We start from the raw sequence: 25,606 nt of genomic DNA on the forward strand, positions 1-25,606 counted from the left end.
AGATTGCTTTGGAAAATCTGTTTTTATAATAGAACATAAAACGCATAAACAATCACTGTTAGCATTGAAATAAAGCACTTTGGAAATGGGTAGAGCTGCAGACTGGTTATAACATAATGCACCAATTGTTCATAGGAGATATCAACTTGACTGAATTCAAAAGGTATTTTGGAATGGAGTGAACCATTAGTGGAGCGCTTTTAATCATTGATATCGTTAGATTACTGACTCTAAGCATTAGGGCAAGCTCACATAACCTCTCCCACAGGGCTGCCGACTCTAGTTAGAGATGTTCTGGAACTGTACTGTTCTTTGTTTGTGTGTGACAGAGAATGCACAAAGATCAGCACAGCACAGCATTGCGTCCTTCAGATCTAAATTAAACTAAATCCCTTCTGCCCTCATTTGATCCATTTTTCCACCATTCCCTGTGTCTTCATGCGCCTATAGAGCAGCTTCTTAATGTCATGAGCTCTGCGGTCCCGTGCGGCGGCCCCGTGACTTGACGACCCGAGCTGAAACAGTGTCGCGCCACCATGCAGTGTCCGCATTGTATTACTCAAAACTAATGGGAACTTAAAGAACGTTTCTTAATTTGCCGGCAATTCCATGCTGTTAGTTCAATGGACTGTTACCTGCTATGGTGTAGAGAGCCGTGACAACAAGCATCAGGACTGTGGAGAGGTACAGATTCCATCCAAGGCACACTTGCACAAACAGAGCCCCGGAATACAGATCTGTCTGGTGAGGAAATAAAACAATGTGATCATCATTTCACTCTCCACATCAGGGGGGAAAAAAAGGTGAAATAAGTAAACGAAAAAGGCCATTGAAAAGGAAAATCACTCTAGTGTTAGCAGTTAATACAATTGGACTCCCAGGAAGGGGGTCCTTCAGATGGGAGACGCCAGAGAGTAGTGGTGGATAACTGTGTGTCAGATTGGAGGGCGGTGTGTAGCGGTGTGCCTCAGGGATCTGTACTGGGTCCAATGTTGTTCGTAATACATGTTAATGATCTGGATGATGGGGTGGTAAATTGGATTAGTAAGTATGCAGATGATACTAAGATAGGTGTTGTTGTGGATGATGAAGTAGGTTTTCAAAACTTGAAGAGAGATTTAGGACAGTTAGAAGACTGGGCTGAAAGATGGCAGATGGAGTTTAATGCAGAAAAATGTGAAGTGCTGCATTTTGGTAGAACTAATCAAAATAGGACATAGATGGTAAATGGTAGAGCATTAAGGAATGCTGTAGAACAGAGGGATCTAGGAATAATGGTGAACAGTTCCCTGAAGATGGAATCTCATGTGGATAGGGTGGTGAAGAAAGCTTTTGGTTTGCTGGCGTTTATTAATCAGAGCATTGAGTATAGGAGTTGGGATGTAATGTTGAATTTGTATAAGGCATTGGTAAGGCTAAATCTGGAGTATTGTGTACAGTTCTGGTCACCGAATTACAGGAAAGATGTCAATAAAATTGAGAGAGTACAGAGGAGGTTTACTAAAATGTTGCCTGGGTTTCATCTCCTAAGTTACAGAGAAAGGTTAAACAAGTTAGGTCTTTATTCTTTGGAGTGTAGAAGGTTGAGAGGGGATTTGATAGAGGTGTTTAAAATTATGAGGGGGATTGATAGAGTTGACGTGGTTAGACTTTTTTCATTGAGAGTGGGGAAGATTGAAACAAGAGGACATGAGTTGAGAGTTAAAGGACAAAAGTTTAGGGGTAACATGAGGGGGAACTTCTTTACTCAGAGAGTCCTAACTGTGTGGAATGAGCTTCCAGCAGAAGTGGTTGAGGCAGGTTCTATGCTGTCTTTTAAAGTTAAATTGGATAGATATATGGACAGGAAAGGAATGGAGGGTTATGGGCTGAGTGCAGGTCAGTGGGACTAGGTGAGAGTAAGAGTTCGGCATGGACTAGAAGGGCAGAGATGGCCTGTTTCCGTGCTGTAATTGTTATATGGTTATATGGTTATACGTGCTGACCAAAGTTCAAGTTCAAAGTTCAAAGTAAATCTATTATCAAAGTACATATATGTCACCAAATATAACCCTGAGATTTATTTTCTTGCTGGCATACTCAATAAATCCATAATAAAGTAATAACAATAATAGAATCAATGACAGACCACACCAACTTGGGTTTTCAACCAGTGTGTAAAAGACAACCAACTGTGCAAATACAAAATTAAAGAAGTAATAATAATAAGTAAATAAGGAATAAACGTCAAAAACATGAGATGAAGAGTCCTTGAAAGTGAGTCCATAGGTTGTAGGATCATTTTTTTTTGATGGGGTGAGTGAAGTTATTCTCCCTGGTTTAAGAGCCTAATGGTTGAGGGGTGATAACTGTCCATGATGCCAAATTAAACTAATCGTGCCACCTGTGATTGGCCGATATCCGTTACACCTTTCCGGTCCAGGTACACATCCAGGTGCCTTTTAGATGTTTCCCATGTGACCTATATCCCACCCATTCCCTGCCTGTCCCGGCACCTGTGTAAACGCCTCTTAACTGTTGCTGTTGTATCAGCCGCCTTCATTATTTGTGCAACTGACGTCAGGAATTTCAGAAACAGAATGAAGCACTCAGATGCAGATATCGCCCAAGAATACTCCAGTCCTACAACACTCCCCTCACTTTTGGGTCTCTTTGCTCTGACCTGGATGTCCATGCCCTCAACAATGGCTACACCTTCCCTCCAAAGCCCTCCAGTTTGATCCAATTTCAGTCTCTGCTTTGGCACCTTTTTTTTTAAAGCATGCCGTGCAGCATCCGTGGGGAAAGATACAGAGCTGATAGTCCAGGATTATGGTCAGAAAGTTCTCTTTTGGTATAAAGGAGTAGGTTAATCAAAGTCAACACAGAGTTGATTGTCATATGCACAAGTATATGTAAACACAGGTACAATGAAAAGCTTACTCATGCCAGCATTCACAAAAAAACAAATTCAAATTATATGCAGTTTTTACAAGAAAGAACACTATATGAAAACCAAAGAAAACAAAGTCTATTGTACTGGCAGGAAATGTCCACATCACACGATTTGTACCAGCAGGCCAACCTCCAGAGCACCATATAACATCAAAAGATGTAAGCGTTCTGCAGGTTGCTCGGGATTGGAAAATGGACGTGGACTTGGAAAAAAAGCTTGTTTTTCCCCCAGACATTGTGGCTACAACACTCTGGCCAGACATGGTCCTGTGGTCCACAACAGCCAAACTGGCACATGTTGTGGAATTGACAGCACCATGGGAAGATGGTGTTGAAGAAGCTTATGCGAGGAAAAAGACCAAGTACTCTGAACTGGCAACTGAAGCTGCCCAGAACGGCTGGAAGACCAAGATTTTCCCTGTAGAAGTGGGATGCAGGGGATTCGTGGCTACATCTACAACTAGTCTATTGAAGAAGATGGGGGTGAGGGGTCACTCCCTCCAACAAGCAATCAAGTCCTAGTCAAATGCAGCTGAAGAAAGCAGCAATTGGATTTGGATTAAAAGGAAAGACAACAACTGGGCTGCAAGATGAAGACGGGAGGGTATGGAACTGAGGGGGGTGTATCTGGGATGCCAGGTAGCACCGCTGAGCCCTCTGGAGATGTCGTGGGCTTATCAATGAAACGTCAAAGAAAGAGGGTGCCCACCTGATGACCCCGATGACGTACCTACCCTCCCTCCTTGTCACCACTCCAAGCCCACTGCCAACATCGAGAGCGCCGACTTGTCATAGGGATTGAAACATCAAGTCCCAGTAGCTCTACTGCAAAGTGATCAAATTGGCCAAAGAGTTGCTGTAATGAGTTGGTGATTAGGATTGTGCAGGTTGGTTCAAGAACCCAGTGACCAAATGGAAGTTAACATTGAGATAGCAGGACTCCATGGGTGAATGTTCTACCATTCTGTGCGCCTGTGCTGCTGTTATTATTACCATTAATCTGTTCCTTGATTTCTACTCTTCTCCCCTCTGGCTATTATTGAACTGAGTCCTTACATGTTCAACAAACAAAACCATTTTAAGTGACATAACTTATTGAACCTTCAACCCACACTTATTACTTTCTTTAACTATAGTACCTGTGTTTATATCTCTTGATCAGGCAGACAGATTTCAGAGCAAGAAAATCCTGCCAAATTCACATTACAATTACACGCTACACATAGTGGCCACTTTATTAGGCACACCCTGTATCTAAAAAGTGGCCACTGTGTGTATGTCCGTGGTCTTCTGCTGCTGTAGCCCATCCACTTCAATGTTCAACATGTCATGCTTTCAGAAGTTCTCTTCTCCACACCACTGTTGTAACGTGTGACTATCTGAGTCACTGTCACCTTCCTGTCTGCTTGAACCAGTCTGGCCATTCTCCTCTGACCTCTCTCATTAACAAGGTGTTTTTGCTCACAGAACTGCCACTCATTAGATTTTTTTTTTGTTTTTTTTCTACCATTCTCTGTAAATTCTAAGCCTGTTGTGTGAGAAAATCCCAAGAGATCAGCAGTTTCTGAGATACTCAAACCATCCTGTCTGGCACCAACTATCATTCCACAGTCAAAGTCATTTACTTCTTCCCCATTCTGATGTTTGTTCTGAATAACAACTGAACCTCTTGACCATGTCTGCTTGCTTTTATGCATTGAGTTGCTGCCACGTGATTTGCTGATTAGATATTTGCATTAACATGCAGGTGTACCTAATAAAGTGGCGACTTAGAACAGACAAACGTCTGAGAGAGTCTGGATGATAAATAATATTGGGATGAGAATCTGATGAAGTAACATGTTTGAGGTGACATGTTTGGACATTAATCCTGGTATACAAAGTGTTTCGTCAGGAACATTTGATTTATAAAACCCTTTGTAGCAACTGAACTAAGCTTCAGTAGACTATAAATCTATTAGAATAACAAACCGAGCAGTCAAAAAGTCATCAAAAACGAGAAGAGCTTTTCCATTCATTTATAATAGCTGGAAACAAAAGTCTAAGCTCTATAACAGAGAATGCCGACAATATATTTAGCTCTAGAACGCCGGAGCTAAATATAAGTTGTGTGGGCGAGATATAAAATATCAAAGACTTGCGTTTCTTTAATGCTCCTCAGAGTTGTAGAGCATTGCAAAGCATTTTACAGTCAACTATGTATTCCAAAGTTTGTTGATGTACTGTAAGAAATGTAATAGGCAACCTGTGAACTGTAAGATCCCAGAAACTTCAAGGTGAAAATGTCTGACTAGAGGAGCAGAGCAAAGTATAGGGAAGTGTAAAAATAATAGAGTAGCAGTCAGCGTATTTCATCTTCTCATTATTAGCTGGGAACTTCTCAATGGGAACGGTGCACTATAGGTGGGTGCTAATTCTAATGCCGTGAGGTATTTTTACTTTGGCAATTTTCTGCAAAAGTAGTGTGTCCTGCTGGTAAGAGTGTTTTGGCTTTGGCTAAGGATAAGGAACCATGTTGTCCACTACATGAGAAGAAGCCACACTGGATCTAGTCATTGGGAATGTGACCAGGCCCATATCAGTGGGAGAGCATCAGTGGGTGACCATTACTTGGAAGTTTCAAGGCAGTTATGGAGAATGGCAAAGGTAAATTAATTGGATGCTAAAGTTCTGAATTGGGGGGAAAACAATTTCAATATGATAGACACAAAAGAGTTTGCAGATGCGGGAAATCCAGAGCAGCACACAGAAACTGCTGTAGGATCTTAACCAATCAGACAGCATCTGTGGAGGAGAATAAACAGTCAACATTTCAGGTCGAGACCCTTCATCAGGACTGAAACAGTTCAGGGGGTGTCAGGAAGTTTTCAAAGATGAGATAGGTACAGTGAAGGGCATTCGGGCTAAAATTCATGTTGATCTCAACACATTAATCTTCAAGACAAGGTCACTACCTTACACAATGAAACTGTAATTAGAGGCAGAATATGGCAAGCTTCCACGAGAGAAAATGATTCTGCCTTTTTAAGTACAGGCAGCCTGGGTTATGGATGCCCTCACTTACGAATTTTTGATGTACCAGACTTTTTGGCTGAAGCTTTAAACAATTTTCAGACCATAAAACCCAGGAGCATAATTAAGCCACTCGGCCCATCAGGTCTGCAACACCACTCCATCAAGACTGATTTATTATCCCTCTCAAGCCCATTCCTCTGCCTTCTCCCCATAACCTTTGATGCCCTTGCAAGAACCTATCAACTTCAGCTTTAAATATACAAAATGACTTGACCTTCACAACTGTCTGTAATAACACTGGACAACAAAGATTTTGCTTCCTGAATACTTTTGGGTCCATCTTATGCATTTTGGGCTACTGATCATGAAAATCACCATGAAACTTTCCTATCATGCACCATTATTTTTGAAATCTCCTCTATTTGCTATTTCAATTCATAATTCAAGTCAGAATAACTTTTGCCAAGATTAAGGAAGGCACTTTTGTTGGTCCACAAATCAAACAGGTCATCAATGACAGGCAATTCGAAGACCTTCTGGTGCGACCAGAGAAAATCACATGGAAGGCATTCAAGAATGTTGCTGAAAATTTTCTTGGCATCTTCAGAGCACCAAACTACGTGCAGGCAGCTGGTTGACAACGAGCTTCAAGCATACAAAACCATGAAGGGCAACATGTCACTAAAGATTCATCTTCTGTATTCCCATTTAGATTTCTTCCCTGCAAATCTTGGTGCTGTCAGTGACGAGCATGGTGAAAGGTTTCACCAGGACATTGTGATTCATGGAGAAGCAGTATCAGGGAAATGGGAATCCATCAGTACTGGCTGATTAACATTGGACACTTAAGCAAGAAGCCTAAGACACTGGGTACAAACAAAAAACATCAACAAAATATTCTTAGCTTAGTTGAACTATTGTAAAGTGTTGGCACTGTTATGCAAATAAATACACTGTAATGCCCTGGTTACGATTTCTACTGCTGTGAGGCATTTTTATTTTAGCAACTTTCAACAAAAGCAGTGTGTCCTGCTAGTAAGAGTGGTTTGGCTTCAGCTAAGGGTAAAGAACCATGTTTTCCAACTGAGGAATGTTACTGATAACAATTGAAATGAATCCAAATGATACAGATCAGATCCTAGAGGTGTGTTTCTTCTGGAAGGTGGCCTTCTCACCATTGAGTCACGAGGTTGTCAGCAGAACTAGCTAACAAGCCGAGTTTGTACACGGGCCCGGTGCGGGGGTTGCATTGTGCAGTGCTCGTTCAGAGTTTGGATGCTGTGTTGTTGTGTATATACATCTATTGATGCTTCCGGACACATCTTCAGTGATGTTCCTGGAATCACTGGGTGTTTCGGGTCTTTCAACATCATACAACCTCCTCTAGGTGACCCAGCTTGTGTCCAGATGGCTAGCTACTTATGACTCCATGGCTCCCCTCTTTTGAGCCACAGCCATCTTGAGGCCCTCTCTGCCGCATCGGTGGTACTGCGGATGGCTCTCCTCTTCCTCTCTCCCTCGATACCCAAAATGCTGAAGGCTCTAACTAAAGAACGGGCTACGAATCCCCTACAACCAACCTCCACTGGGAGACACCTTGCTCTCCATCCAGCCTGCTGACAGTTGCTGACCAGTCCCGCGTACCTGGAGAGCTTCCTTTCAAAGGCCTCCTCCAAGCTATCTTCCCATGGGACTGTCAGCTCCAGCAGCACCATTTGCTTAGTAGACCCAGACAGTAGGACAATGTCTGGTCGCTGGGAGGTGGCTACGATATGGTTGGGGAACTTCAGCTGCCCTTCGAGGTCCAGCAAAAGCTGCCAGTTCCTTGCAGAGGTCAGAATGCCCGCAGATGTTCTTTTGGCAAGTATTGGCTGCTCCCCAGCTCTGACAAAGGCAATGGTCTGCTTGGAGGGTCAGGACTGCTTCGCCCACTCAACGCCTGCGCTGTGAATGATGTATAAGAATTGATTAAGTGGTATATTTGGTTGTTAAGCCAGGGTTTAATATCAGTGCTTTACACGCATAGAGCAGCAATGGCAAGAGTTTCTGGGGAAAATGAGGAAGTCGCAGGATAGATGTATTCCAAAGACAAAGAAATACTCAAGTAACAAAATAGTACAACCATGGCTGATGAGGGAGGTCAAAGCTAATGTAAAAGCCAAAGAGAGGGCATACAACAAAGCAAAAATTAGTGGGAAGACAGAGGATTGGGAAGCTTTTAAACTCCTACAGAGAGTAACTAAAAGAATCATTCAGTGGGAAAAAATGAAATATGAAAGCAAGCTAGCAACAATTTTGAAGTGGGTAGTAAAAGCTTTTTCAAGTATATAAAAAAGAAAAGAGAGATGAGAGTGGATATAGGACCACTAGAAAATGAGGCTGGAGAAATAATAACAGGGGCCAAGGAGATGGTTGATGGACTAAATGAGTATTTTGCATCAGCCTTCACTATGGAAGGCACGAGCAGTGTGTCAGATGTTGAAGGGTGTGAGGGAAGAGAAGCAAGTGCAGTTACTACCTGCCCCTCCACAAAATCTGCATATCATCTACAAACTTGGCAACGAAGCCATCTATTCCATCATCTAAATCATTGAGATACCGCATAAAGCATGGAAAACCGGAAAACACACAGAGGATGCAGAAGGGTATCACAAAGTCGAGGAAAGAGGACTGGGTCGAGACAACAGAGACTTACGGAGAAGAGGAGTTCGGTGGGTATTAAAATGGACGAGTTCATGGCGCTAGCCAGGCATCAGAGAACATTTCGGGAGTGCAATGTTATGTGTTTCACTGGAACGGGGCTGCACGAGGACATTCCCGATCAAAACTTTTCCACAGAGGGTTTCCAGACTGTTCGGGCTGACCAGAAGGGCACTGAGAGCGGTAAGTGTAAAGGAGTTGGGTGCTTACTATTCTGGTTAACAACGGATGGTGCAATCTGGGTCATAATACGATCGAGGAACGTGTTTGTAGCCTGGATATTGAACTTTTTGCTGTTGGACTCCGGCCATATTCCACCGAGATACAACACTGGGCGTCATGCTAGGTTGTTCCTGCCTGTGGCCATCGAACTTTGCACCTCCTTCTGTGGAGGGTCAGACACCCTGAGCCAATGGGCTGGTCCTGGACTTATTTCCATCTGGCATAGTTTGCATATTGTTGTTTGATTGTTTGTGGTTTTTGTATTGCTATATTTATGCTCTATTCTTGGTTGGTGCGGGTGTAACGAAACCCAATTTCCCTCGGGATCAATAAAGTATACCTATCTATCTATCTAAAAAGAAGCAGTCCCAACACCGGCCCCTGCAGAACACCACTAGTCACCAGTAGCCAACCAGGAAAGGATTCTTTTATTCCCACTGTTCGATTAACCACTGACTTACTTTTCAAAGATTTTCCTGTCCCTCACAGTCTCGTTTCCCACTTGCTGCCTCCTACCAATCAGCCAATGCTCTAACCATGCCAGTAACTTTCCTATAATGCCATGGGCTCTTAACGTAGTGAGCAGCCTCGAGTGTGGCACCTTGTCACAGGTCCATTGGGAAACCCTACCCACCTGCAGGACTGCTGCTGAAAGGGTCTTTTGTCTGGAGAGGTGACCGGCATTTTCTGTTACCACTGTGAGAAAATGGACATTTCAAATGAGACTATGAGGGACAGGGAAATCTTCAAAAAGTAAGTTAGCGGTTAATCAAACAGAGAGGAAAAGAAGCAAAACTATGGAGGGATCCAGTAACGGAATGACCTGGAGTATTGGAAAGAATACTTTCCAATCAGTGCATCAAGGGACATACTAAAGTACAAAACACTTGGTTTAGTGGGACCGAGCTCTGATGTATCCATACGGATTGAAGGTGTTCATACGAAAGCCATTCTTGACACAGGTTCTCAAGTTACCTTGCTTAATAGATCCTTTTACAACCAGTACTTGACGCATTTACCATTGACACCAGTCAGTGGCCTTGAGATTTGGGGGCTTAGTACTGTAGAGTACTCGTTTGATGGCTACTTGTCGTTTCAACTAGGGTTCTTGGAAGCAGATGTTGGAGTAACTGGGACTGTTGGTACCCCAGTGCTGGTCTGCTCAGATCCAGTTGAAAAAGGTGAAGCTTCCATTGTTGTTGGAACAGATGCCCCCATTGTGAGAAGGCTCACGTGAGCATGCAAGAAGAGGAATGGAGAGATTTTTTTTTGAAAACCCTGTCCATTCACCCGGTGTTCAGAGCTGCTTTTGAGAAGGTGCAAGTTCCTCCTAAGCAGAATGGTGAGCAGTAATGAGTAACCGTGTGGTACACCCAGTCCAAATCTGTCACGTTACATCCTGGAGGAGTAGCTGGAGTGACCGAGGACACCCCTTTCCAAGCAGGGACCCGCCATTAGCATGAGCGGAGGTTGAAGATGTTCGGCAGCACCTGCTTAAACTGGCCTCCAATATGGTTGGGGATGACTTGGGTTCAGTCGGGTGGCAGGGGATCCTGAGTCACTGGAAGGCACGAGAGATAAACAAGGGGAGGCGTCTCCAAGTAGACAGGAATGGTCACAATGAGTAGCTGCAGCTGAAGAAGCTGAAGATGAGATAAGGAGGTCTGAGAGAGTCAGGAAACCCTCAGAAAGGCTGGCATTTGATGCACTGGGGAAACAAAATGTTGCACCCATCCCAATAGTGAGATACATTACCTCCAATTACCAAATGTATTGGGGGTTGTAAAATCACAAAATTTATTTGAACACTGTGTTCTTAATAATGGTTTAATAAGTTCCAAAGTCATGAGGACATGACTATTTTTGATGGGGGGAGAATGTAAAGCCCTGGTTAAAATTTCTACTGCTATGCTGTGAGGTATTTCTATTTTAGCAATTTTCTGCAAAAGCAGTGTCCAGCTAGTAACAATGTTTTGGCTTCAGCTACTTGGCCAGCTTCGGAATGTTGTGTCAGCCAAGCCAGATCATCTTGGTACGTGTTGTAACTTTCCGCCGAGTGGGATGTCATGGAACATTCGAGGGGGCTGGGCAGGATCAGGTTTCTGATGGACAGTAGTCTGGCTTTGGGGTCTTTTGATGGGAGCTGCAGAACGGGGCACAAGGGAAGATGCCCTCCAAATGTCATTTAAAGGAGAGACCCCCGTTGTAAGAAATGTTTTGTGCAGATGAATGGTTCCAAGGAGGAAGTGCCAATACTCCTGAGTTAGCCAGTTCATTTGTAATGGTCTTCGAGGGAAGTTCGAACTGTGACTGATGTCTTTCATGCAGAACGTGGGTTCAACATGTGAGTAAAGCGATACACCCAACTACTCCAGAAACGAGCTCCAATGCTTATGTGCATATTGGACTGGTTTAACTGTAATGGGCCCTTTTATCTTTCTTTTCCTGTTAACTGTTAGATAAAGTTGAAAACTGGTAAATATACTTCCTTTATAATTTTATGCTGGTGTACAATCTGTCATTTCTTGGCGATCGTTAGTTGTGTATGGGGCATTATTTACACAGCATTCATTACAATCAATGTTCCTTAACCAGAACATTCCTATTTGGTTAAGCCTAAATGATACCAACCCTAGACGTGTGTTATTTATGTAAGGTGGCCTTTTCACCATTAGGTCACGTGGTCGTTAGCAGAGTTATCTAATGAGCCAAGCTTGTACACGAGCCTGGTGAGGGGGTTGCACATTATATTCAATAAAAGTTAATATCTTGTTTCTCCAAATTCCTACGTCATACAAGTAGTCTGAAAATATATTTGCGTTTGGCTTCAAGCTGTCTATCATAAACAAATAAAATTCTGAGGAAGCAACACTTTCAAAAAAACTTGTAGTCCTGTGTTTTGAATTCCGCAGATTCACCACCATCTGGCTAAAGAAATTCCTCCCTTATCTCTGTTCTAATGAGACATCATTCTATTCTGATTAGTGCCCTCTATTCCTCAACTCCCTCACTATAGGTAATATCCTCTCCACACTCGAGTTCTCTTGGCTTTTCAAAATTCATAGGGTTCAATGAGACCTCACCCATTCTAACTTCCAACGAGCACAGGCCCAGAGTTATCAAACGTCCCTCATACTTTAACCCTTTCATTCCCAGAATCATTCTCTGGACCTCTCCAATACCAGCACATCTTTTCTCAGAAAAGGAGTCCAAAGCTGCTCACAATTCCCCAAGTGTGGTTTTGAAACAAGTTAAGATTTTCTACCTCTATAGCAAAGCTTCCCAGGAAGGAAATCAAGTGATTTGAAAGTTAGCCAGTGTGGTTAGAACCTGACTGTGGCTGTATGCTACCAAGGTAGAGGCAATCTTTTCACCGGAAATTAGTTGGTTTGAGCTGCCATTCCAGCCGTTCGGCGGACTGAATGGGCATGGATTTTCTGGCTGCTGCAGGGCTGCGGGCATCTTCTGGTGGGTGGGAACGCAACACTTCCACATGCCTTCGCTCCCAATCCAGAGGCGCAACTATTGGAGGGGGCTGGGTGGAATCGAGCAGAGCTGGGAACCCTGAGCAGACTCTCTCTCACCCGCTGAGTCCGTGAGGCTGGCTAGCGGCCATTCTTCCCAGCCCTGCTTGCTCTCCCATCACCACTGTTCCTGCAGTCCTCTCCCACACACTGTCTCTGCTCATTCCAACCTACGAAAATTAATTAATTAATTTAGCGATACAACACGGAATAGGCCCTCCTGGCCAACGAGCTGCACCTACTTATTTAACCCTTGCCTGATCACTGGACAATTTACAATCTGTCAGAAACCTGACTTTGTGTGTCTTTTTTATAGAGCAAGGCACCTCTACAACCCACACCTCCAGTCTCATCTCATTGATTGGAACAACTGACTCTAAATAGCTTTAGTAGAAGTCATGACCCCAGAGGTTCACATACTTTTTCCAACAAAATTCATGTAATATTGGATAATTTTTCTCAATAAATAGATGAACAAGTATAATGTTTTTGTGTTATTTATTTGATTGAGTTCTTTTTATTTAGTTTTAGGACTTACGTGAAGACCTAATCACCTTTTAGGTCATACTTATGCAAAAAATAGAGAAAATGCGACAGGGTTCACAAACTTTCTAGCACCACTGTATGTACTGTAGTGATATATATACTATGTTTTGCACGTTGGTCCGAGAGGAGTGTTGTTTCATTTGAATGACAATAAACTTGAACTTGAATCTTGATAAGATCTGATTTTATAACCAAATTAGAGAGATTTAGATATGGAGTTCGTGAAATACATGATTTTGACTTTTGAAATTCAAAGAAGCCATGACAAACTTTTTGACAAAACACTTATTCTTCTTTCTCTTCAGATGCTGTCTGACGTGCCGTGTATTTCCAGCACACTCTGGTTTTACTAACATTGAAATTGATTATTAAGTCACTGCACAGAATCGGAAAAAATTGCAGAGGGGTTCAAACTCAACCAGCTCCATCACGGACACTAGCTTCTCCAGCGTCAAGGATGTCTTTGAAAGGTGATGTCTCAAAAAGGTGGCATCCATCATTAATGACCCCTGTCACTCAGAACATGCCCTCTTCTCATTGCGACCATCAACAGGTGGTACAGGAGCCTGAAGACGCACACTCAATATTTTAGAAATGGCTTTTTCCTCTCCGCCATTGCATTTCTGAACAGTCATTGAACCAACCCATAAGCACTAGTTCACTGGCTTTGCTCTCTTCTTGCACTTTAAGAATTTTAAGTAATTCTAATAAAGAAAGCAAAACAGTATATATCTTATATCTCATACTGTATATTTCTTATTGCAATTTATAGTTTTTTATGTATTGCTCTGTACTACTGCGGCAAAACAACATATGTCAGTGATTTTAAACTTGATTCTGAGTCTAAGTATATTCAGCCTGAACAAATAGTATCCTCTGAAATCATTTTAATGTATCTGGGTGTGCCATGCTAAAGCAAACTGACAGAGAGTGACTTAACTGTGATGTAACTTGCTGAAGTTGTGGAGGCCTGTTCAACCCCACAACAGCCTCTAACGACAGGGTGGGGCAAACTCTAACAAACTCAAAGATCAGCCTAAGCGTAAATGTAGCTTAGCCAAAGACTTCCTGTAACGGTGAAAATCCAGGTGCTCTGAAACAGATTGCTGAGTCAGTAAACTAACTTAGAGAAGAATTACCGCTGTCATAAGATTTACTGCCATGAAAATGCTTGCTTGACGTAACTGGCTGAGAATTCTTCCCTGTGAACAGGAGTGGACAAGCAGACCATTTTACGTTCTATTGACACGTATAGAGTGTGTTGGGTTGAGTTGTTCTCTGATCTTGCTAATCTATTTGCAAATGTTTTGTCACCAGACAAGGAGACATCATCAGTGCGCTGTTCATTTGTGGTGCGTCCTCCGAATGCTTGGCCTTTATATACTTATCAATCAGCAGATCGGTCATCATTACAGAAGCTCAATCGTGACGTAAGGAGGGGGTCTCATCACTAATTGGTTGCATGGCGAACGGTGCGTTGTGGTCTGGAATTTATAAATGGGATGGAGGTCTACGTGCCTGTTTACAGAATTGTCCGCGGACAGCCATGCTTCTAGGAATTCTCTTGCGTGCCGCGTGTTTGCGTGTGCGATGACTTTCACTGATACCCAGTCAAATTTGTGCACCCCTTGATCTTCATGGGTAGAGACTAGGGAGAGCTGGTTATGTCGCTTAACAGCCAGTTGAATAGAATGTGTGAGTAACAGCAATATTCAGATTCAGATTTACTTATCACATGTACATTGAAACATACAGTGAAGCATGTGGTTTGTGTTAACAACCAACACACCCAAGGACGGTTATCCATTCATGATCATGTCAAGATCAGTGTCTGCCAAGACTAATTTCATCCCTGATACTCAAATATTGCAAATATCAATGAATAATTAATATAGCTTCAATCCCACTGTTGTCAGACTCTTGGATGAACACCTTGTATGATAAGATCACTTCACAATCTATCTTGTTATAGAACACATCACAGTACAGGCCCTTTGGCCCACAATGTTATGCCAAGCTTATAATCTGCTTTAAGATCCTGATTTGATGGAGACAGATGTGAGAGCATGGAGGAACATCTGGAGAAACTTCTGAAATGCCTGCTTCGCTGCCGCTGCTACTGCGCGATCGAGAATCTCCGGAGGGGAAGGCCCCAAATCCTCGGCTTTGCCTATTGCCTGTTGCCGGGGCTGGGGTCGAAGCGCTCGGCAGAGATGGTGCTCAGTGCTCAGTGTCGGAGGGCTGCTTGAAGGCTCGAAGTTTTCGGACGGACTCAAGAGTCGGCTGTGGTCGGGTGCTTCCAGGGTGCTGCATCGGCAAGTTTGCGGCGCTGAAGGTTCATGGCAAGGAGAGTTTCTCCCTTCTACTGTCTGCGTGAGATGATGGGACTTTCAAGAGACTTTGAGACTTTTTTTTGCCATGCCCATGGTCTGTTCTTTATCAAATTATGGTATTGCTTTGCACTGTTGTAACTATATGTTATAATTATGTAGTTTTTGTCAATTTTTTTAGTCTAGGTTTGTCTTGTGTTTCTGTGATATCATTCTGGAGGAACATTGTATCATTTCTTAATGCATGCATTTCTAAATGACAATAAAAGAGGACTGCGTGTCCTCATAATCTAAAAAAAAGATCAACCTAACCCTTCCGTCCCACATAGCCCTCCATTTTTCTTGCATTCATGTGCTTAGGTAAGAGTCTCTTAAATATCCTTAATGTATCTGCCTCTATCACCACACCCGACAGCAGCTCCACACATCTACCACTCCTTTAGAAGATGCTAACATAACGCTGAGATAAAGCATTCCTTTGTCGTATCAGGGAGCCACGCCTGATCCCAATCTCCTTGGTACCTGGTTCAAAGTGAATGAAACAATTAGCGATTCATGGAAACCCTGCAGACACATTGAGTCTGCTTGTACCATCACCATGGCAGAGTATTCCACTCTGTGTAAAAAACTGACCTCTGTCTTCCTCTCTATACTTTCCTCCAATTCCCTAAAATTATGCCCTCTTGGATTAGCCATTTCCGCACTGGGAAAAATCTCTGGCTGTCCACTCTATACGCCTCATATCAGTTTGTACTCGTCTATCAAGTTACGTTCCTGCACTTCATTGTTTACCTGCACTGAACGTTTTTTCCAGGAGCTTTTATACTTTATTCTGCATTGCTATCATTTTGCCTTATTGTAGCTCGGTGGAGGATTTGGGGATGTCCAGGGACAGCACCTCTGGTGAAGGGGCTTGTTGTGTCCAGTCTGGGGCAGCTCACTCACCTTTGGTCCCCTCCAGACTCTTAGCTCTCCACTGTTGCTGTTTGCATTCAACAGCGGCCACACCCTGGTGCACCATTTCGACAGACAGGTTCAACCAGATGAGGGTAGCCAGTGGCCTCATACCCCCATGTAGAGACATGCCTGTCCTAGCATGTGGAATCAGCTCCAGTGGACTGGGTGGATGACACCCAATGAGACCTTTCTTTTGTTATTTATTCATTTATGGGATGTGGGCATCGCCAGCTAAGCCGTTATAGTCATAGTCATAGTCATATTTTATTGATCCCGGGGGAAATTTGGTTTCGTTACAGTTGCACCATAAATAATTAAATAGTAATAAAACCATAAATAATTAAATAGTAATATGTAAATTATGCCAGGAAATAAGTCCAGGACCAGCCTATTGGCTCAGGATGTCTGAGCCTCCAAGGGAGGAGTAGTAAAGTTTGATGGCCACAGGCAGGAATGACTTCCTATGACGCTCTGTGTTGCATCTCAATGGAATGAGTCTCTGGCTGAATGTACTCCTGTGCCCAACCAGTACATTATGTAGTGGATGGGAGACATTGTCCAAGATGGCATGCAACTTGGACAGCATCCTCTTTTCAGACACCACCGTCAGAGAGACCAGTTCCATCCCCACAACATCACTGGCAATCATTTATCGCCCATCCGTAGTTGCCCTTGAGAAGGTGGTGATGAGCTGTCTTCTTGAACCGCTGCAGTCCCTGAGGCGTAGGTACACCCACAGTGCTGTTAGGAGGGAGAGAATTCCATGATTTTGATTCAGAAACGGTGATATGATTCCAAGTCAGGATAGTGAGTGATTTGGAAAGGCGTTTCCAAGAAGTGGTGGTGTTCCCAGATATCTGCTGTTCTCGTCCTTCTAGATGGTGGTGGTCGTGGGTCTGGAAGGTGCTGCCTTGGGAGCTTTGGTGTGTTGTTACAGTGCATCTTGTAGATGGTACACACTGCTGCAACTGTTTGTCGATGGTGGAGGGATTGGATGCTTGCGGAAGGGGTACCAATCAAGTGGGCTGCCTTGTACTGGACGATGTCAAACTTCCTGAGTGTTGATGGAGCTGCACTCATCCAGGCGAGAGGCTCCTGACCTGAGCCATGTAGATGGTGGACAGGCTCTGGGGAGACAGGAGCTCCATGGAGACCAAAGGGCATGATGAGGCACAGAAGTCGTCATGGTCATCAGTGCACTGTGTAATGATCTGAACTGTATGCAAGACAAGCTTTTCGCTCTATCTTGACACGTGACTGTAATAAACTAATTCCAATACCAATATCACTGCTAAGGCAGGAGGAGGGCATAGTGGCGTGCCGCGCGCGCAGCCCTCCGGTGAAAATGATATCGTACCCGTTAAATAGGGGCCGTGGGCAATTCTGATTTGATGGAGACAGACGTGAAAGGACAGAGGAACTTCTGGAGACATTTCTGAAACGCCAGTTCGCTGCTGTTGTTACTGCAGGATCGAGAATCTTCTGAGGGGAAGGCCTCAAAATCCCCGGCTTTGCCTGCTGTTGGCAACCGAGATTGAGGTCGAATCGTTCGGATAGAGATGGTGCTCGGTACTCGGTGTCGGAGAGCTGATCGGAGGCTCGAAGTTTTCAGACGACCGGGTCGGAATGTGGTTGGGCTTGGCAGGGAGAGTTTTTCTTCCTTCTCCCGTCTGCGTGAGATGTGGGACATTTGAGAGACTTTGAACTTTTTTACTGTGCTCATGGACTGTTCTTCACCAAGTTATGGTATTGTTGCACTGTTGTAACTATATGTTATAATTATGTGGCTTTGTCAGTTTTTTCAGTCTTGGTCTGTCCTGTGTTTTGTGATATCACACCGGAGGAAATATTGTATCATTTCTTAATGCATGCATTACTAAATGACAATAAAAGAGGACTGCATGTTTTCATAATCTAAAAGAAAACCTGCAAACCAGTTCTTAGATTTGATTCGAGTGGAATTCTGAGTGTATTATTAAGCAGCAAACGTACATAAATACCAAAGATCCTGGCAGTAGATTAGCACCATGCATCACCGGTTACTTTGTTGAAAACAACCATTCGCCAGTTCAATCCTCCAGAGCCCATTGGACAGTGTTCAACAAATATATCGTTATTTATGTCAGAGACAAAGTTATCTCATAACACGGAGAGAACTACAAGAGACACAGCTGCCTTTGTGGCTTATAGCAACACTTATACTGTTGCTGTCAAGTTGCGTGAGTCCGTGTAGCGGTTAGCGTAACGCTATTACAGCAGCAGTGACTCGGGTTCAATTCCCGCCGCTGTCTGTAAGGAGTTTGTACGTTCTCCCCGTGACCGCGTGGGTTTCCTCCGGGTGCCCCACATTCCAAAACATATGGGTTAGTAGTTTAATTGGTCACATGGGTGTAATTGGGCGGCAAGAGCTCGTTGGTCTAGGAGGGCCTGTTACCGTGCTGTATCTCTCAATAAAATAAAAGTAAAATCATCCCAGTTACTAGCTGTGGACATTCTATGCAGAAGCAACAGCACGTTGTGCTCTTCCTCTGATATTCTGTTTTACTCACTTTAATAGAGTGTCACTTAGAGGCACTTTAGAGTATCACTTTATACTGTCTTTGGCCAAGGGAAGTGTGGGGATGTGGCCCAAATAGGACTAACTCAGATAGGCATGGACAAGTTGGACTGAAGAGCCCATCTCTCTGCCCTGCAGCTCTGTGTCTTTATTGAACCCCACCAGCAGGGAGGGCAGATTTCTCATTCCTAATGTAGCAGAGGTACTTAAAAGAAATAGACTGCTTTCTTAATGGGGAGAAAATTCAAAAATCCAAGGTGCAGAGGGACTATGGAGTCCTCGTGGGGGATTCCCTAAAGGCTTACTTGCAGTTTGAGTCTGTGCTGAGGAAGGCATATGCAATGTTGGCAGTCATTTCTAGAAGCCTAGAATATAAAAGCTGGGGTGTAATGCTGAGGCTTTATAAGGCACTGGTACCTAACCTGGAGCATTGTGAGCAATTCTGGACCTCTTAATTAAGAAAGGATGTGTTGACATTGGAGAAGGTTCAGTGGAAGCTGGTAAGAATAATTCCAGGACTGAAAGGTTTATCATATAAAGAGCATTTGATGACTCTGGGCCTATACTTACTGGAATTCAAAAACATGAGGAGGGATCTCATTGAAAGCTATCAAATTTTGAAAGGCCTTGAATGGATGTGGAGAGGATGTGTCATGAGCCCTGCAGCTTGCCGTAGATTGTTGAGTTTCTGGGCTTTTTGAGCACCTGCAATTGCTAATCACTGCTTTAACTAGAGTTGATAAGCCCTTGTGTTTTCGGTTTGACCTTGTCAAGTTAATTGTGGCTGGCTCGTGTTGCCAAAGTCTATGATTATTTAAAAGAGGGCCCTCATTCAGTGTCTTATTGAGGGTCATTGTGTCAGAGAGGATGAATTACCTCGTGGTGTTGCTCTGTCGTTCCAATGAGGCTCTAATTCCAATGTTTCATCCCGTGTTTCTGTCTCTTCCTGGGGATCCTGCCATTCCTCTGCACCTGGGTCCAGTCCTCTGAGAACGCACCATGACAGTATGTTTTCTATGGTGGGGGAGCCTAGGACCAGAGGGCACAGCCTCAGAATAGAGGGGTGTCCATTTAGAATAGAGATGAGAAGGAATTTCTTTAGGCAGAGGGTGGTGAAACTGTGGAATTCATTGCCACAGATGGCTGTGGGGACCAGGTCATTGGGAGTATTTAATTGGAGGCTAATAAGTTCTTGATTAGTCAGAAAGTGAAAGATTATGGGGAGAAAACAGGAGAATGGGATTGAGAGAGAAATGAATCAACCATGAAATGGCAGAGCAGTCTCGATGAGCCAAATTGTCTAATTCTGCTCCTATGTTTTATGGTCTTATTGTATTATGGTTGTAGTCTATAGTGTGCTTTTGTAAAGCTAGAGAGTTTATCAGGCATTGATGATGTTCTGTGTAATTGTTACTTGTTGGAGACCAACAAATAGTAACAATTACACAGAACATAGAACATTACTGACATTTTAACCTCATTCTAAACTCAATCTAACCCTTCCCTCCTACATAGTCCTCCATTGTTCTATCATCCATGTGCCTATTTAAGAGTTTCTTAAATATTCCTCATGTAAGTTCTCCCTGTAATGGTATGGGTTTCCTCCAGGTGCTCCAGTTTCCTCTCACAGTCCAAAGACGTACTGGTTGCTAGGTCACTTGTCCTGTGATTAAGCTAGGATTAAATTGGGGGATTGCAGGGTGGCATGGCTTGAAGGGCCAGAAAGTCCTATTCTGAGCTGTATCTCAATAAAATAAATTTTTTTTTAAAAAATCTACTATCACCACACCTGGCACGTTCCATGTACCTCCTATTTTTTTCTGAAAGTACAAAGCTACAAACATAACGCTAGGAGAAAACATTACTTTGATCTATCGGGGAACCGTGTCCTGATCCCAGTCTCACTGATGCCTGGTTCGCAATGAATGAGGAAATCAGGGTTCTGTGGTGCCAATCTTTCCAGGGCGTGTTGACCCTGTTGGATGGTGGCACATCATCACTGACTCAGCAGCCTATAGCTTTAAGTCCCGTGGAGAGAGCTGCTCCTTTAATAAGGCGTTCCCTTCCTGATGAGGACATCTCAGAATATCAGAGGTACCCTGTTTCAAAGCATCATTAAACCAGGTCCGACCTGCTTTCTCTGGTCAACTTAACGTGATTCCATGACCACACACACAATACTGTAGGATTGGACTCTTTAATTGTTATTTTTCTTGAAGATTAACTTTCTTATGCTTGTCTGTATTTTAAGTTTAAAGTCAATTTATTATCAAGGTACATGCTGTGTAAAAGTCTTAGGCTCATGTAAAAATATTTTGTAAAGTGAAGTCCTTCAAAAATAATGAAAATGAGATATTTCTAAGTATCAGAATATTTACCATAAAGAACAGTAAATCCCTAATTCAACTCAACATTTGGTGTGACCACCCTTTCCCTTTAAAACTATATCAGTTCTCTTAGGTAACCTGTCCTGCAGTTTTATAAGAAAATTGGCTGGTAGGTTGTTCCTAGCACCTTGGAGAACTTGCCGCAGTTCTGCAGACTTTGGCTGTCTCACTTGCTTCTGCCTCTCCAGGAAATCCCAGACAGCCTCGGTGATATTGAGATCAGGGCTCTGTGGAGGCCAGAACATCTTCAGCAGAGCTTCTTGCTCTTCTTTTCACTGAAGATACAGTGTAAAAATCTTAGGCACACGTATAGCTAGGGTGCCTAAGACTCTTGCACATTACAGTATTTGTCAATGCGGAGTGCAGAGCAAGTTTGTAAATCTGGCGAAGCAAAAGGTGTTGGGAATGGCGAGAGTGGAGCACTGCAGGAGGGATGTGGGACAGGTGGCAGAGAAGGAGTGCAGACACACCCAGCCCTGAGACACCGGGCAAGGTTATTTGATTCCAAACAATTGGTTTATTGATCATTACAGAATGCCTCTCTGGTGCTTCCTGCTCCCTCCCTTCTCCCTTCCCCCTTCCCCAACCATGATTCCCCTCTCCCTACCCCCTTCCTACTCTCAGTCCACAACAGAGACCCAGATCAGAATTAGGTATCACTCACATATGTCGTGAATTTTTTTTGTGGCAACAGTACATGTATACATAAAATTACTACAATACTATGCAAAAGTCTTGGGCACCCTAGTTGTTTATATAGTAGGTATCTAAGACTTTGGCACAGTATTGTAGTTTTTTATGACTTTGGTCATTGTCCTCCCAGAATGAAGTTAGGACTGATCAGATGCCTCCCTGATGGTATTGCGTAATTGATGAGAATCTGCTGGTACTTCTCAGCATTGAGGATCCCATTACTTCTGACCAGATCACCAACCCCATTTGCAGAAATGCAGCCCATGCCCGCCGTGTTTCACTGTTGGCTACAGACACTCATCCACGTCACACTCTCCTGCTCTTCTAATCTAATCGTCTACAGACAGATGACCTCCTGTTTGAGCAAAAGTGTCAAACTTTGACTCATCAGTCCAGAGCACTTGCTGCCGTTGTTCAGCACCCCAGTCCTTGGGTTTTGTGCATAGGCGAGTCTCTTGGCTTTGTTTCCACTTTGGAGGGATGGCTTTTTGCCGTGCTTTCTTCATGATTGCTCTTATATGCTGGGCCCAGGACAGGTCCTCAGAAATGATAACGCCAAGGAATTTAAATTTGCCGAGCCTCTCCACCTCTGATCCCCCAATGAGGACCTCCAGAAGTCAATAATCAGCTCCTTGGTGTGGTGTTCTTGAGATGGAGCAAGAGGCTGTCATGGCACCACTCGGACAGATTCGCAATCTCCCTCCTATACGCTAGTTCATCACCATCTTTGATTCAGCCTACAGTGGCGGTGTTGTCAACAAACAATTACGGCATTATTAGAGCTGTGCTTAGCCTCATAAGCATAGTGTGAAGCGAGTAGAGCAGGGGCTAAGAACTGCCTATGGTGTACCTGTGCTGATGGAGATTTGGAGGAGATGTTGCTGCCAATCTGAACTGACTGGGGTCTGCAAGTGAGGAAATCGAGGATCCAGTTGCACAACTAAGTACTGAGGTCAAGAACTTGAAGCTTATTGATTAGTTTTGAGGGGATGATGTATTGAATGTCGAGCTGTAGTCAATAAAGATAGATAGATAGACATACTTTATTAATCCCGAGGAAAATTTGGTTTCGTTACAGCCGCACCAACCAAGAAAAAAGCGTAAATATAGCAATACAAAAACCACCAACAATCAAACAACAAAATGGAAACTATGCCAGATGGAAAATAAGTCCAGGACCAGTCTATTGGCTCAGGGTGTCTGACCCTCCACGGGAGGAGCTGCACGTTCAAGGGCCACAGGCAGGAACAACCTCCCGTGCCGCCAAGTGTTGTATGACGGTGGAATGTGGCCGAAGTCCAACAGTAAAAAGTTCAATATCCAGTCTGCAAACACGTTCCTCGATTGTAATATGCCCCGGATTGCACCATCTGTTGTTAACCAGATCAGTAAGCACCCAACTCCTTTACGCTTACCGCTCTCAGTGCACTTCTGGTCAGCTGGAACGGTATTACCCACCAAACTCCTCTTCTCCATATATCTCTGTTGTCTTGACCCGGTCCTCTTTCCTCAACTTTGTGATCCCCCTCTGCATCCTCTGTGTGTTTTCCTCCAGATTTCAGCAGGGGTGTCCGCCGCTCTGCTCGCTAAACCGGCCGGCATTAGCTGGTCCCTGGAATACACAATGCGACCTTGCTTCTGTCCCGCGTGTCAGGATGTAACCATTTCCAGCACTAAAAAAAACCCAAATAAAACTCTCTCGACCAGCGTGTTAGAGAGGTTGCAGCTTCGACGTGTTATCATGAGAAAAAAAATACAAAAAATAACGTAAATTAAAAAGTAAGAAGAAGAAAGTAAGAATAGAGCATCCCGATGTATACATCTTTGCTGTCCAGATGTTCCAGGGTTGAGTGAAGAGCTAATGAGATGGCATCTGCTGTGGACCTGTTGCACCAGTGGGCAAATAGGAGCAGATGCAAGTCACTTCTCAGGCAGAAGTTGATATGCATCCATGTTTTGACAGTCAAAATGAGCATGGAAGGCATTGAGATTATTTGGAAGTGAAACCCTGTTGCCACTTATGTTACTTGATTTCATTTTGTAAGAGGTGATAGCTTTCAAGCCCTGCCGTAGCTGTCGAGCATCCTTCATTGATTCAAGTACAGTCGGAAAATGCCATTTCACCCATGAGATGGCATTCTGGAGATTATAGCCGAACCTCGTGTAACTTTCTTGGTGCCAGACTTGAATGCCTCTGATTTGCCTCTCAGCGGATTGTGAATCTCATGGCTCATCCAGGGCTTCTGGTTGGGGAAAACTCGTCTACGACTGTTTTTATCAAGACCATGGCCACTGTGGTGTATTCTTTTAGATCCAGAGATGAGTCCTTGAACACTGCCTAAGTGCATGTAATTGTTCAGTGTACTTTTAGTGGTTAAAGTCACCTTGTGTCTTTGTAGAAACTTCATGGTTTTAGTGGGTATTGTATTACTTGAATAGGGACTAGCTTATTGGTTAATTCAAGCAATGGAATTGGAATGGAGTTTTTACTGTTAGCATCTGTCTGGAATAAGAGGATCAAACACATTGGATTGGTCTCTTTCGTATTCGTCTTCCCCCCACATTACTGGACTCTACTCTTGGTCCTTCTCTTCCCCTTTCCTTATTCCTTTGTTCTTTTAGTGCTTAATAAAAATGGACATAAGCAAGAAGTTTTATGCCTCATCCTTGACTTCTGAAGAACCTCAGATCAAAAACATCAGGATCCAACAATACTGAATGGAAGCAACGTCTTTACTTACAGATATCTTTGTAAATACGGACAACAGCAGTGACAGGGCAGAGAGATACATCCGAATTCTTTCTCCGCCGAATCTTTTCTGCAGGTATTCAGGCATGGTGACGATCTGTTCAGCAGAAGCAAGGAAATGTCAGTGGAACCCACCCGTTCTTCTCTTTCCTCTAACTGTGCTGTTTGTAAGGTGCACAACTTGTACTTACCCCTGAGGATATGTAGACTGGTACAAATACCCAAGCCAGCAGCAGCAGCACATAGGTAGCCTGTAGAAATTGTCCTCATGTTAATATTCAATTACACAAGTAAAGTATTTGTTTATTAAATGTAATGTTCCTGAAGTTTGTTATAGCTGGGGGGGGGGTTCGTAATGGGACAAGCTCCCACTACTTATTAAATGCTCCCAATGGCATGCACCTCAAACGGCCTCTGACAACCACGTCCAGTTCCTCGCCTTCATGTGTGGTTTAGCTACTAAGCCTGGGGGAATCATTTCTATTGATAGGAGAAAGGGCAAAGGCAGGTCACTGGCTACTTATATAACCTGTTGCTTTGGGCAGAGGGGCTAGACAGCCATGATTGGTCGCTGATCCAGGAGCAGGAAAACTCTGATCTCAATCCTCCGCTGCCTTGCGGATATACCCGCTCATGGCAAAGCTTCAGGAGAAACCACCGAAGGGAAAATCCAGAACTGAAGTCCTGAAGGCAGTCCTACGCAGAGTTCATTGCTGACTGGCAACTCCTGCAAAGTACCAAACTCCACCTAGTTTAAAAAGTCAGCACTGCATTGTGGGCTAAGGGGCTTTTACTGTGTTGTTGACGTTCTATGTTCATCCACTTATTTAGAGATGCAGCATGGAAAGAGAACCTTCTGGCCTAACAAGCTTGTGCTGCCCAATTTTAAATTGGCTGTTCAATTGGTTTGTCACAAACTAGATGGGCTGAAGGGCCAGTTTCTGACAATGACTCTAATTACACCCATGTGAGCAATAGACCTACTAAGCCGC

At 43.6% G+C, this 25,606-nt stretch overlaps 1 protein-coding gene across 1 annotated transcript in view; it reads right to left on the bottom strand.

Moving 5' to 3' along the window:
- The window catches only part of slc5a10 (solute carrier family 5 member 10), a 186,176-nt gene that overhangs the window by 133,010 nt on the left and 27,560 nt on the right, over nucleotides 1-25,606 (bottom strand). Inside the window, exons 4-6 of the mRNA XM_063059316.1 lie at nucleotides 24,806-24,865; nucleotides 24,607-24,711; nucleotides 636-741 (exon numbers count right to left, since the gene is read on the bottom strand). Of these exons, the coding sequence (XP_062915386.1) occupies nucleotides 636-741; nucleotides 24,607-24,711; nucleotides 24,806-24,865 (271 nt within the window). The remainder of the gene's footprint in view (nucleotides 1-635; nucleotides 742-24,606; nucleotides 24,712-24,805; nucleotides 24,866-25,606) is intronic.

This window comes from Mobula hypostoma, chromosome 9 (genome assembly GCF_963921235.1).
Source record: "Mobula hypostoma chromosome 9, sMobHyp1.1, whole genome shotgun sequence".
Taxonomy (NCBI): Eukaryota; Metazoa; Chordata; class Chondrichthyes; order Myliobatiformes; family Myliobatidae; genus Mobula; species Mobula hypostoma.